General features: G+C 40.5%; 1 protein-coding gene across 2 annotated transcripts in view; it reads left to right on the top strand.

Moving 5' to 3' along the window:
* The window catches only part of grk3 (G protein-coupled receptor kinase 3), a 194,948-nt gene that overhangs the window by 153,582 nt on the left and 28,004 nt on the right, over positions 1-13,362 (top strand). For both annotated transcript variants that reach the window (XR_004415706.1, XM_033043388.1), the window contains exons 12-15: positions 3,807-3,901; positions 4,706-4,813; positions 6,940-7,006; positions 11,271-11,371. Coding sequence is in view for 1 of the 2 variants with exons in the window: in XM_033043388.1 (XP_032899279.1) it covers positions 3,807-3,901; positions 4,706-4,813; positions 6,940-7,006; positions 11,271-11,371 (371 nt within the window). In the remaining variant the exon portion in view is untranslated. The remainder of the gene's footprint in view (positions 1-3,806; positions 3,902-4,705; positions 4,814-6,939; positions 7,007-11,270; positions 11,372-13,362) is intronic.

Genomic DNA, 13,362 nt, shown 5'->3' with positions numbered 1-13,362 from the left:
CAAACAATTAAAAACCATTAAAAACTGTAAAACGAAGGACTATAAAAAACACACTAAAAATTAAAAGACATTAAAAGCACTAAAAACAGGAGCAATGCCTCAGCCAGTGTCGAAAGCCAAAGAATAAAAATGTGTTTTTAGGGAGGATTTGAAGATGGACAGTGAGGGGGCCTGTCTGATGTGCAGTGGCAAGGTGTTCCAGAGTGCCGGAGCAGCAACAGAAAAGGCTCTATCCCCTCTGAGCTTCCGCTTAGACCTTGGTACCTCAAGGAGCAGCTGATCAGCTGACCTGAGGCACCGGGCAGGAGCATATATGTGGAGCAGCTCAGAGAGGTAAGGCGGGGCGAGCCCATTCAACGATTTAAAAACAAATAAAATAATTTTGAAATGCCATACAATCAATGCCTTCCTTGAAGTAGCTAACAACCCTGCCTGTGCTGATATTCATCGCTTTTGAACATGTTGATGCTTTTTCCTATCTTCTTTATCCATCATTAACAAGGCGTAAATAAACAGTACAATATGAAATATATTTTCATATAATAATAATAAATTTTATTTATGGGCGCCTTTCAAGAGTCTCAAGGACATCTTACAAGAATTTAGCAAGTAGAGGAAAAACATGTAAGGGGAATGAAATAAATAGTAGAGACATGACTAGTACACAAATTAAAGACAGAATTCAATTCAAAACACAATATGAGGCAATTCAAGCACAGATGAAAAGGGACGGGGACGTGGGGCTAAGGATAGGCAGAGGTGAAGAGATGGGTCTTGAGGCGGGACTGGAAGATGGTGAGGGACACGGAATTGCGGATCAGTTGGGGGAGGGAGTTCCAGAGCCTGGGAGCTGCCTTGGAGAAGGCTCTGTCCCCAAAACTGCGGAGGTTGGACTTGTGGATGGAGAGGAGACCGGCTGATGTGGATCTGAGGGACCGTGAGGGTTGGTAGGGGGAGAGGAGGTCAGTGAGATATGGGGGGGCCAGATGGTGGAGGGCTTTGTAGGTGAGGACCAGGATTTTGTAGGTGATCCGGTGGGAGATGGGAAGCCAGTGAAGTTGTTTGAGGACTGGAGTGATGTGATGCCAGGATTTGGTGTGGGTGATGAGTCGGGTGGCTGCGTTCTGGACCAGTTGGAGTCGGTTGATGTAGGTGGAGCTGATGCCAAGGAGAAGCGAGTTGCAGTAGTCCAGACGGGAGGAGATGAAGGCATGGATGAGTCTTTCAGCAGCGGGAGGTGTAAGAGAGGGTCTGATTTTGGCGATGTTGTGGAGGTGAAAGAAGGAGGTTTTAATGACATGGCGGATGTGAAGCTCAAGGGACACATATGGACACAAATAAACTATTCCTGTTTACATTTTGATTATCTTTAGTTACTAACATCACTTCCCTTTCCTTATTCCTTGATACTTCAATAAATCATCCTTGGGTAAAGCTGGCAGGAGACGAAGGGCTCCATAGAAGGGCAAGGGATTAAGATGACATCAATTCAAGGCAATTGGCTTCTGACTGGGAGGAGTTTGTGAAAATCCTTGGCCACCTTCTTATCAGTGCCAAGGCTGTCATCCCTGGATAGCAAGTGAACCTACAATATGCAACTATCTCTCTATCTTGTTTCATATCTCTCTCTCAAGGTAAACCACAACTCTTGAGAGGGGGGTGTCGCTTCCGACGAGTGGGAGCAGTGCACGCCTCCGACGGCCCAGGACTCTTGCACTGAGGTTGCTCCATGGCCGGAGCTGCAGCGAGTGACTCGCCAGCCCGGCAAACACTCGCCAGCCCCAGCTCCCCATCCGCATCTGCCCCCGCCGTTGCATCTGCTTCCATCCCTGCCTCAGCCCCGGCTCTCCAACACCCGCGGCCCATGAGATTTTGAAATTCTTGATGATCACAGAATTTCTCACGACAGAGAGTGAGAAATTTGTGATCAGCGTGAGAGCGTGAGAATTTGTCAAAATGCGTGAGTCTTACGCTTAATGCGTGAGTCTCACGCTTAATGCGTGAGTCTCACGCTTAATGCGTGAGAGTTGGCAGCCCTGCAACCTCTGCACAGACTGCACTCATGATCAGAATCAAAGCTATATCCCTGCTGCTGTGAGGCAGAAGCTCTAAATGCTGCAGGACTGTGCAAGAAAATGATAAGACATGTTATAAAGAAGAATGTTCAACACAGGATGTGCACATCACTCTGCTCAAGGAGTATTCTTCTGCCAATCACTCTTGCCTGTTACCTTTCTACATATGTTATGGTCGCTCATTGTCAAGTAAAGAGGCTATTGCATTGCCAGCAGCAGTAGCAAATTCACAAGTGAATGTGTACAGATGACACTCATTGTGAATTCTTCTGTAGTGTGAAATATTTGTTTTCTTTGTAAAAGAGAAGCATGCACTCAACCAGAAGTGAAAAAAAAACTATCACAACAGGAGAAAAGAACAGGCCTCAAATGCTGGAGAAGGCATAAGGAAAGTCTAATTGCTGAGCAAGCACATTGAGGAGTGTGTGTATAATGAAATAGGAGGAAACAGCCCAATTCAGGTTGCTAAAATGATGAAGACTCACAATGTGTTGTGAGCTTTATCTGTCTTCATATTTTCAGATTATTTGAAATCTTTACATTATTAATTGATCAGAATTTCTGATTCACAATAACACGCAGCTTCCTAAAATGAACACGCCACTCACTGAACATTCAACAAGAAAAAGGTCACCTTCACAGGACCATTTCTCTTCCTGATTCACTCATGCCACCATGAAACAAGTACTCGCCAAAATACACACAATAAAGGAAAAGGCGCTTAATAATGTGATTCATGGAGTGCCAATGATCCATGATGAGAGGACAGTCATTTATCATTTGTAGGAGAGAAACAGTTGGCCTCAGCTGAGGATCACCAGGATAAGAATTTCAAGGACTCGGACAACTCGTTAATCAGTGCAATACACTTGTCTCTGCATCTGAATCTCGGTTTAAATTCTATCTCGGAGAATTGAGCACAAATTCTTATATTGGTAGCACCGTGTAGATGGAGCAAACATTGAATTTCTAGAGCTTTGCAGATGAGATTTATCTTCTCAGGTGGGCATAACATAGATGCCATAGCATCTTCTGAAGTTGCACAGACCTGTCCTTTTGCTCGGCTAAATACATATTTCAATTAAGAATTGCTTTCATTATCATGTTGCTGTTTGAAGGACTATGGTAAAAATTGAGTTTTTTTTTTTTTTTTTACAGCACGGAAACAGGCCATCTCAACCCTTCTATCTCTGAGTTTCTTGCATCATAGCAATGGCTACTTTTCTAAATCCTCTTCCAAACGTTTTTGTTGATGATTGGAGGGGGGCTGGGGGGTGGGAGGGGGGGGGGGGCATTGCTAGCATGGCCAATGTTGCCCATCCCTAATGTCATTGAACTAAATGCTTCTTGGGCCATTTCAGAAGGTGTTTAAGAATTAACAATGCCGGGAGGGCCTGACATCAGGTACAGGTATGGTTGGCAGGTTTCCTATGCTATAGGACATTGATGAGCCACATGGACTTTTGTGACAAACTAAGTTTTTTTGCGATCATTATTACGAAATGAGTAATTGTTCTTCAAAAATCTACATTGTTCGTTGAATTTAAATTCTACCGCTTCTGTGGAGATGGGAATGTGAGTCTCTGAGAAGTCTTCAGGTGTCATTTGCAAGCTAACTCCATTTGATCTAACTTCCAATAAAATTACAACGAGCATTGAAGTTATATGGTTTCCAAGTGAAATTATATTATAGTGATCACTGCAACATGTTACGTGGTGTTATTTTTGCAGCCAGCAAATATTCTACTGGATGAACATGGTCACGTGAGGATATCAGATCTTGGGCTTGCCTGTGATTTCTCAAAAAAGAAGCCCCACGCCAGTGTGTACGTATTTGTTAGTCGGTTAATGTGAGCACTGCGTAAACATGACCAGTCTTGAGCTGGCAGATAAATGCATTTATCCTACTTACAACCAGATCTACTTAGACAATTCTCTATTTTTAATTACTTTTTAGTTTTAATTAATTAAAAAATATTTATTTTTAGTTATTCTTTTACCCTTTCTTTCCAACATGCACTGATGTTTGTAGACAAAAATGCTGAAGAAACTCAGCGGGCGCGGCAGCATCTATGGAGCGAAAGAAATAGGCAACGTTACGGGCCGAAACCCTTCTTCAGACTGTTCAGCCCAAAACGTTGCCTATTTCCTTCGCTCCATAGATGCTGCCGCACCCGCTGAGTTTCTCCAGCATTTTTGTCTACCTTTGATTTTTTAGCATCTGCAGTTCCTTCTTGAACATGCACCGATGTTTGCTTGTATACAGTATTATGATTCTCCAGTCCTTAGCCTAAGCATGCAGTACAACCAAATTCTTCCTTGTCCAGTTTACACATGTATACTTCTGACATCAATGTTGGATAGCAATCAGAAACTAAAACATGAGCAGTTGCCTCGCGTAAACATAACAAGACCATTGTTATCATCGGCGCCATCAATCAGCTGGAGGTCAGTTAATTTCCAAAGGAAGAACAAAATTTAAAGCCCGTCTGTTCTGCATGAATTGCCACCGTAGAATCACTGCTTTTCTGCCATTTTTTATGCGGGTATTAAAAAAGATAATAATATGTAACTGGAAGGACTTGGGTTTATTATTACCTCTGAAGCTTAGTTTGTTCTTATTGATGCAGTGGGACACATGGATACATGGCTCCAGAGGTGTTGCAGAAAGGTACGGCATATGACAGCAGTGCAGATTGGTTCTCTCTGGGCTGCATGCTCTTCAAGTTACTTCGAGGGTAAGTCACTTAAACAAATTGCTACACGAAAATAATGTTGCTTGCCTTACTAGTGCAGAAATAAAGAAATAAAAGAGAAAAGGCAGGAGTATTTAAAATATTTATTCTCAGTTCTGCTGCTAGTAGTTTTAATAAATTCTTCTAATTCATTAATTCCCTTCACAAACAAAGCCTGTCATCGAAACAGAATCCCTGCAATGATAGTCCAATTCACAGGATGAGCAAAGCCTTGAAGTGCCATGCAATGGGAGTCAGAGAAGCCAGAGGAATTGGAGTTGTGGAAACAGTAAGCGTCCTCTGACTGCTGATACACTGAGCACCAACAGCACAGCTTAGCAGGAAATGAGCCATGGAACCTTTGGATTTATATCAAGGCCATCAAATGGGGACTTTTGCACATGACTGCTGCCTGGTGGTTTTAAAGACAAATTACATAGTTTTAATGAAAATAATAATAATAATAACTTTATTTATAAAGCACTTTAAACAACCGCAGTTGCAAAATAACCTATGCTATTGTATTTCGAGCACTGTGCATACCGAGCATATTTATGAAAATATCTTTAAATACCCAGAATATGAAATTAAGCCTGTTCATGGTTCAAACCTGATTATTGTTAGAATGTTCTGCCTTATGAGAAATAAAGTGAAAAACAAAAAGTTCAAATTCCGCAATTGTAAAAACAGCAAAAATCCATGCAAGGTCCACAGAGGGGATTACAATATATAGCTTAATATAGACTAGAAGGTGCCAGGTTCAGTCCTCAGTGAAAATAGCTCCAGCTGTGGCAGCAGATGTGCCACCACAGCTGATTTGAGTCACCTGCACAAAGACTGGGAAAATTAGCCAGGGTTCAGTTTTTATTAATATTCTTTCGTAACCACTATTGGAAAACGTTTATCTAACTGTCAGGTGGAAAAAATGTGTTCAGGTCTGATATTGTAGTTGAAAAGGTTGTCATTCATTCAGTTCACGTTTGAAGCAAGGAATTAAAGGCCTGCTAGACACAAAATGCTGGAGTAACTCAATGGGACAGGCACACTTTCTTATCTCTGTATCTCCCCCTCCCTGACCCTCTGTTTGAAGAAGGATCTCGACCCGAAACATCACCCATTCCTTCTCACCAGAGATACTGCCTGTCCCGCTGAGTTACTCCAGTATTTTGTGTCTACGGTTTAAGTTCCTTCCTACACATTAAAGGCCTGCTGATGTCAATTCAGCCAAAATTGCATTTTTTCTCCTTTCTTCTCCCTAAGGTATTATTGATACAGTATAGAAATTGACAAGAACTCTTCCATTCTTCATGTCGGAGCCTCTGCATTAAAACTTGCTTGGCTAATTCACCTGTGAACAAATCAGAAATCCATTGATCAAACCTGGTTCCTGTTGTTTCTTCTGATAAATACTTATTGTGAATAGAAGGAAGTTAAAAAGCCACTCTGCTGAAAAAGATATATATATATACTCTTTCATATTGGGAGAAAGCTGAACCAGCACAGAGCACGAATTGCGTGTCTGTATGGCTCTTTTACATCTTGGGCAATTGGGAGATCATAGATACCGCCTGACTGATTGAGTTCTTCCAGCGATTTGGTTGTCATTCAAGTTTGCATCATACATCTGGCTACAATTCATGTATGGAACTAGTTGGAGGCTCGACTACAACCACAGTACTTCTGAATTATAATTTATATTTTAATAAAAGAATGAAAACTTCAATGTAACATTGCTTAATTGACAGTGACTGCCCGGAAGTGATCCACAGTGAAACACAGAGGACTGGATTAGGGAGTAGCACACATTTCAAAGGGAGATGAGAAAAATAATATTAAAATAAAACATGCAAAAGATGAAAGATTTGGAGTCATTTTCTTAAAACTATGTGAAAAATATATATAACAAAAGAGCCTCTCCTTGCATGCTTCGTGGTCATTGACATAATATGTCCTTCAGCCATGTCAAATAAAAGGAATTTGTATGTTAACATTTAAATGACCAAGTTATCAGAGACAAACTTTCCTTTTATTCCTCTCTCCCCCCCAAGATTCCCACGCGATTGACCATCTTCGCGATGTTCAAATCAGTTGCTTCAGTGTCTGATGATAAACTATTTTCCTCCCATTAGACACAGCCCTTTCCGGCAGCACAAGACGAAAGACAAGCACGAGATTGATCGCATGACGCTCACAATGGTAAGAAAACTGATTTCTCAACAAAAATCCCATTCACAAATGAGACAGTGCAACAGGAAGATTTTTTTAATTGGGTTAGTCACACTGCAGAAATGCTTCAGACTTCGACAAAGAATTGTTAGGATGTTATATTTAAACTGATTTCGTTTATAAATTTTGATGATCGAAAATGATCATTTGTTGCTAATTTTAATTATTTGATATATATGGTTTTTTTTGTTAAATAATTTTTGGACAGTTTTGAAACACCAATCAAAGAATTATTTGACCAGCGCTTGTCTTCTATGGAGAAGTCTCTCCAGATATCAATGCTTGTTCAATAGAAAAAACATGTAAACTTGCATTTTTGCGAACTGCAGGTTTTCACAATGTCGAATCATCTATGGGTAGTTGGGGTGAGAGACAGAAATTACTCAGTAATCCCATAAAACAGTGTGATCTCTGTATGAGACTGCCCATACCTCAGAACTGATCAGCAGTCTGATCAGTTCTGAGAGAATAGTGGGTTAAAACAAGGGAGTTGATCTTGAAGTGGAATTGTAAGTATGATGTGGATGCTTGAGGAGGTGGTTGTGTGGTGTGGTGATACAGGGGGAGAAGAATGGAAAGGAAAATATCGGTGCTTAAAATACACCCCCGTTACATGGGTATCATGTTGTACTGATTCCACGTGTATGTGTGAGATTTATTTTATGTATCCAAGAGGAGGTAGTTGAGGCAGGTACAATAACAAAAAAATCAAAGACATTTGGACAGGTACATGAATAGGAAAGGTTTTCAAGGATATGGGCCAAACACAGGCAATAGGGTCTAACATACAGTGCCCTCCATAATGTTTGGGACAAAGACCTATCATTTATTTAATTGCCTCTGTACTCCACAATTTAAGATTTGTAATAGAAAACAAATCACATGTGGTTACAGTGCACATTGTCAGATTTTATTAAAGGGTATTTTTATAAATTTTGGTTTCACCATGTAGAAATTACAGCTGTGTTGATACATAGTCCCCCCCATTTCACGGCACCATAATGTTTGGGACACATGGCTTCACAGGTGTTTGTAATTGCTCAGGTGTGTTTGATTGCCTCCTTGATGCAGGTATAAGAGATCTCTGGGCACCTAGTCTTTCCTATGGTCTTTCTATCACCTTTGGAAACTTTTATTGCTGTTTATCAACATGAGGACCAAAGTTGTGCCAATGAAAGTCAAAGAAGCCATTATGAGATTGAGAAACAAGAATAAAACTGTTAGAGACATCGGCCAAACCTTAGGCTTACTAAAATCAACTGTTTGGAACATCATTAAGAGGAAATAGAGCACTGGTGAGCTTACTAATCTCAAAGGGACTGGCAGGCCAAGGAAGACCTCCACAGCTGATGACATTGGAACTCTCTCTATAATAAAGAAAAATCCCCAAACACCTGTCCGGCAAATCAGAAACATTCTTCAGGAGTCAGGTGTGGATTTGTCACTGACCACTGCCCGCAGATGACTTCATGAACAGAAATACCGAGGCTACTCTGCAAGATGCAAACCACTGGTTAGCCGCAAAAATAGGATGGACAGGTTACAGTTTGCCAAGAAGTGCTTAAAAGAGCAACCACAGTTCTGGAAAGAGGTGGACAGATGAGATGAAGATTAATTTATATCAGAGTGATGGCAAGAGCAAAGTATGGAGGAGAGAAGTAACTGCCCAAGATCCAAAGCATGTCACCTCATCTGAGAAACATGGTGTTGGGGGTGTTATGGCCTGGGCATGTATGGCTGCTGAAAGTACTGGCTCACTTATCTTCATTGATGATACAACTGCTGATGGTAGTAGCATAATGAATTCTGAAGTGTATAGACACATCCGATGTGCTCAAGTTCAAACAAATGCCTCATTGGCCGGCGGTTCATTCCATAGCAAGACAATGATCCCATACAACAATATTGTGCTCTCATTGTGCTAAAGCAACAAAGGAGTTTTTCAAAACTAAAAAACGGTCAATTCTTGAATGGCCCATTCAATCACCCGATCTGAACCCAATTGAGCATGCCTTTTTATATGCTGAAGACAAAACTGAAGGGGACTAGCCCCCAAAACAAGCATAAGCTAAAGATTGCTGCAATACAGGCGTGGCAGAGAAGACACCCAGCAATTGGTGATATCCATGAATCGCAGACTTCAAGCAGTCGTTGCATGCAAGGGATATGCTACAAAATACTAAACATGACTACTTTAATTTACATGACATTGCTGTGTCCCAAACATTATGGTGCCCTGAAATTGGGGGACTATGTATAAACACAGCTGTAATTTCTGCATGGTGAAAACAAAATGTGTAAAAATGGCCTTTATTAAAATCTGACAATGTGCGATTTTTTTTCTATTACAAATCTCAAATTGTGGAGTACAGAGGCAAATAAATAAATGATGGGTCTTTGTCCCAAACATTATGGAGGGCACTGCAGAAGACGCATCTCGATCAGCATGGACAAGTTGGGTCAAAGGCCTGTTTCCATGCTGTATGACTACCATTCAATGTTTGAACTCATGTGGTCTTGCTACACATTAACATGTGGTAGAGTGATTGTTCAATTTTATGCCAAATCCCAATGTTGGCTTAGAGCTTTCATTCTTGTGAAAATGACATGAAAGAAAGCTTGTGATGTTGGGCCATAAAGAACATATAAGTCTGTCAACTGGCCTAGAAAATAGATTCCTTGAATAATCAGGAAGACTATAGTGCTGTGTTGATTGCTCACTTATTGAATTTAAATGAATCAACTGTGCATGCTATTAAAAGTGTTAAAATTTAGAGACTGTGTGAAATCAACAATTCCAATGAATCTTAAGTGTTGTTAGTGACAAGAGTTCTTCGTTTAGCTATGGTTGAAAAACTGCTTAACCTTTGGGATCAAAGAACTGATCGGTATTGATGTATCAGTGATTAATGATATTGCAATCATAATTGTTGCTCGGTATCACCCATGTGACTTGAAGTGAAGGAAAATGTAATGAACCAAGCTATTCACTGTTGGGGGAGATTAACTGTACAAATTGTTCAGCAAAGTGAGAAATTACAAGACAAATTGGGATCTGTGGATAGTAATAATGCAATATTAAGCCTGAGCTTATAGAATGTATTAACGATAAAAGCTACAAACCTGCTTGAATTTCAACTGTAATCAAACAGGTTTTTTTTACAAGAAAGTGGACAATAGAACTTTCTGAACTAACGAACAAACTGCATGTACTTACTTAAGGGGACTTTGTGTGCAAATCCCTTTTGCTGTGCAGAGCTAAGGATCCACATGCAGTAAAGAGCATAAGCAAGAAATATTGGCCAATGGTGAGGCATTCCGGGAAGAACAGGCAGATCATGTTTTTGTGGACTGGCTGCAGAACTCATTTTGGAGAATGGAAATGAAGGAATGCATTGTGAGAAAGGATCTCCCACTCAGAGATTTACTCACATTGACCAAGTACCAACTCGCAACTCAGAGTCATTGTTGATTCTTACATTTCTGATATGTTTTTGGCTCCCAATATGAAGTACTACCTATGGACCAGGCTGTAATTAAGATTTCTAAGTCATTTTTTTCCACCTGGAGGCTCTACAGACAACCATGGGAGCAATTGCCAAAAGAAGGGTTAAGAATCTGATTGTTTTGGAAAAATACAATTTTTTCGGACTGTGCAACATCATCCAGGAAATATCTCAGAAAGCTAAGAAAGAAGTGTAGGGGAGCTCTTATGCCCTGCCCCACATTTACTTTTCAATCAGTGCCACTCAAAACGCTTGCTTATCACATTTCGGCTTGTGGGTGCTTTCTTTGCGTGACTGTCGGATTTGCTTATTTTAAAACATTATGTAAAACAAATTTGGGTGAGGCAGCATCTATGGAGGGAAGGAATTGCCGATGTTTCTGGTCGAGACCCTTCTTCAGCACGAAACATCGGCAATTCCTTCTCTCAATAGATGCTGCTTCACCTGCTAAGTTTCTCTAGAATTTTGTGTCTGCCTTCGATTTTACCAGCATCTGCAGTTCTTTCTTAAACATGAAAAACAAATTAATTGGCTCTGAAGTACTTTAAGAATGTGAAAGATCCTAGGTATATCAACCTTTTTAGCTTTGTTGATTTTCACAGTATTCTCAAACCCAGACAATCTAAAATGCATTGGAACAATTGGGAAGAATGTGATTCGGATCCATTCCATTTACACTGGAAGGCTAAACTTCAATGGTGTTTAATTGTTTTCCTTTCCTCTTCCAGAATGTGGAATTACCAGATTATTTCTCTGTGGAGTTGAAGTCTCTTTTGGAAGGTCTGTTACAGCGAGATGTTGCCAAGAGACTGGGATGCCTAGGACGAGGGTAGGTTGTAGTTTTATGCTTTATGTAAAGGAGCATATTGGAGACCAGTAGCAGAATGTGTGAAGGATGTGCTCTCTGAAGGGTCGAATACTTTAAATAGTAGGCATTGACTGTAGGTTTGTGACTCAGATCGCTTGAAAGCTGGAATACTTATCCCACAGTGCAAAATGTTAAAGTTTATGTTCTTTTTGTTAAACGAAAGCCAATTAATATATGCTTATGAAGATTGTCTTGCCAATATATTTAACCAGATTTCAACAAGGCTGCGATTAAGGAACTTGTTCGTTAAGTTAAGCACGCAATGTGATAAAGTTGAATTTGCCACCATTGCATTTCCGCATGAAAGTGTTTTCCTCAATAAATGTTTTTTACTTGGATATGTAATTGGTTGACGAATATAAACAGAAACATTCTGACGGTTGAGCAGTGGGATGGTTTATTTGGGTCCTGTTTTGGTTAACATCTTCATGAAAGATTTGAATATAGGAGTAGAATGAAGACTAAAGAAAGTGCAATGCAACTCCTGGCATCAATGCACAGTTAACTGCTGAAATACAGGAATTGGTGTCAGTGATTTCTGCACAGGATGCAATTTTTCATTGCAGATCCTCCTCTGCTGACTCGAGTACAAGCCCGTACGGGGATGGATTTGCAGGCTGCTGCAGGGCTGCAGGCATCTTCTGACCCATGGGAACTTGGTTCACAGCAATATCCGAGTGTTTATTAAATGCTCTGGTTTAACTACATGTTATCCTTGGTTAGCTTATGTTTTTATTTAAATACATTGCCGGGGGCACGTTTCTTAGTTGCGGGTTACGAACAATTCTCAGGAATGAAAACCTTTCGTAATCTGGGAAGCACCTGTATTCCCAGATTCGATTAGTTATTTGATGTTAACCAACTTTTTTACATTCATCTTCCATTTTTATGATGTCAATTTAATTTTGCTTTCTGTAAAATGATTGTAAAGTTAATCCATGGCTTTCACTTTGTGGCTTTTAGTTTAGTTCAGTTAAGTTTAGAGATACAGCGCGGAAACAGGCCCTTCGTCCCACCGAATGTGAGCCGATCAGCGATCCCCGCACATTAACACTATTCCACACAGACTAGGGACAATTTACAATTTTACCAAGCCAAATAACCTACAAACCTGTACGACTTTGGAGTGTAGAGGAAATTGGAGCTCCCGGGGAAAACCCACGCAGGTCACGGGGAGAACATACAAACTCCCCACAGACAAGCACCCTTAGTCAGGATTGAACCCTAGTCGTTGGTGCTGTATGGCAGCAATGCTACCACTATGCCACTGTGCCGCCCACCTGTGTTTTATAATATGATAAAGGATTTGCTTCCTCTAGCAAAGGCACTAGATTGAGAGTTAAATTAGAGCAAAGGAAATTGACCCCAGAGAGGCCGCAATCTTTTTGGCAGCTTTTTCTGAAGTCAATAATAAGATTCAGTGATTTGCCACTGAACTCAAAAGTTGCCCATTATGTAATGTTCCATGAGTGGTCAGTAACTAAATTTTTGAGGAAGATTGAGAAAATATATTATTTTGTTGCATTCATAATTCTCACGTCCATGTCTGTTTTGAAGGATCATCCCTTCTTGCATGCCTCCAAATGTTGTCAGAAGTGATGTTCTTTGGAATTCTGGAAGTGAAATGTGCACTGTATTTGATTGTCAAGATTAATTGTGTTGAGATTGTGTTGCTGAATGCCAGGATTGATGTTGGTTTCATGCTGCCCCTTGCCAAGTGTAATCTTACCACCTTGTTCATTGGCAATGCTGCTGAGGAATAAGGCTAATGGAACCATGTTGTTGTAGCATTGGTATCTTTTTGCTTAATGTGAAGGCTACTGATAAACCTTTCACTAAATCACTAGGTGTCATGTGTTCTATATCAAGGCTATTGAAGAAACATTATTGTTCAATGTCAGGGGTCCTGCTGAAATCTTGTTGCTGAGTACCAGTGACACTGATGGTAGGGT

The sequence above is a fragment of the Amblyraja radiata genome, chromosome 25 (assembly GCF_010909765.2).
Source record: "Amblyraja radiata isolate CabotCenter1 chromosome 25, sAmbRad1.1.pri, whole genome shotgun sequence".
NCBI lineage: Eukaryota > Metazoa > Chordata > Chondrichthyes > Rajiformes > Rajidae > Amblyraja > Amblyraja radiata.
Note: the sequence above shows the minus strand (reverse complement) of the source record. Positions and strands in the feature narration are given on the sequence as shown.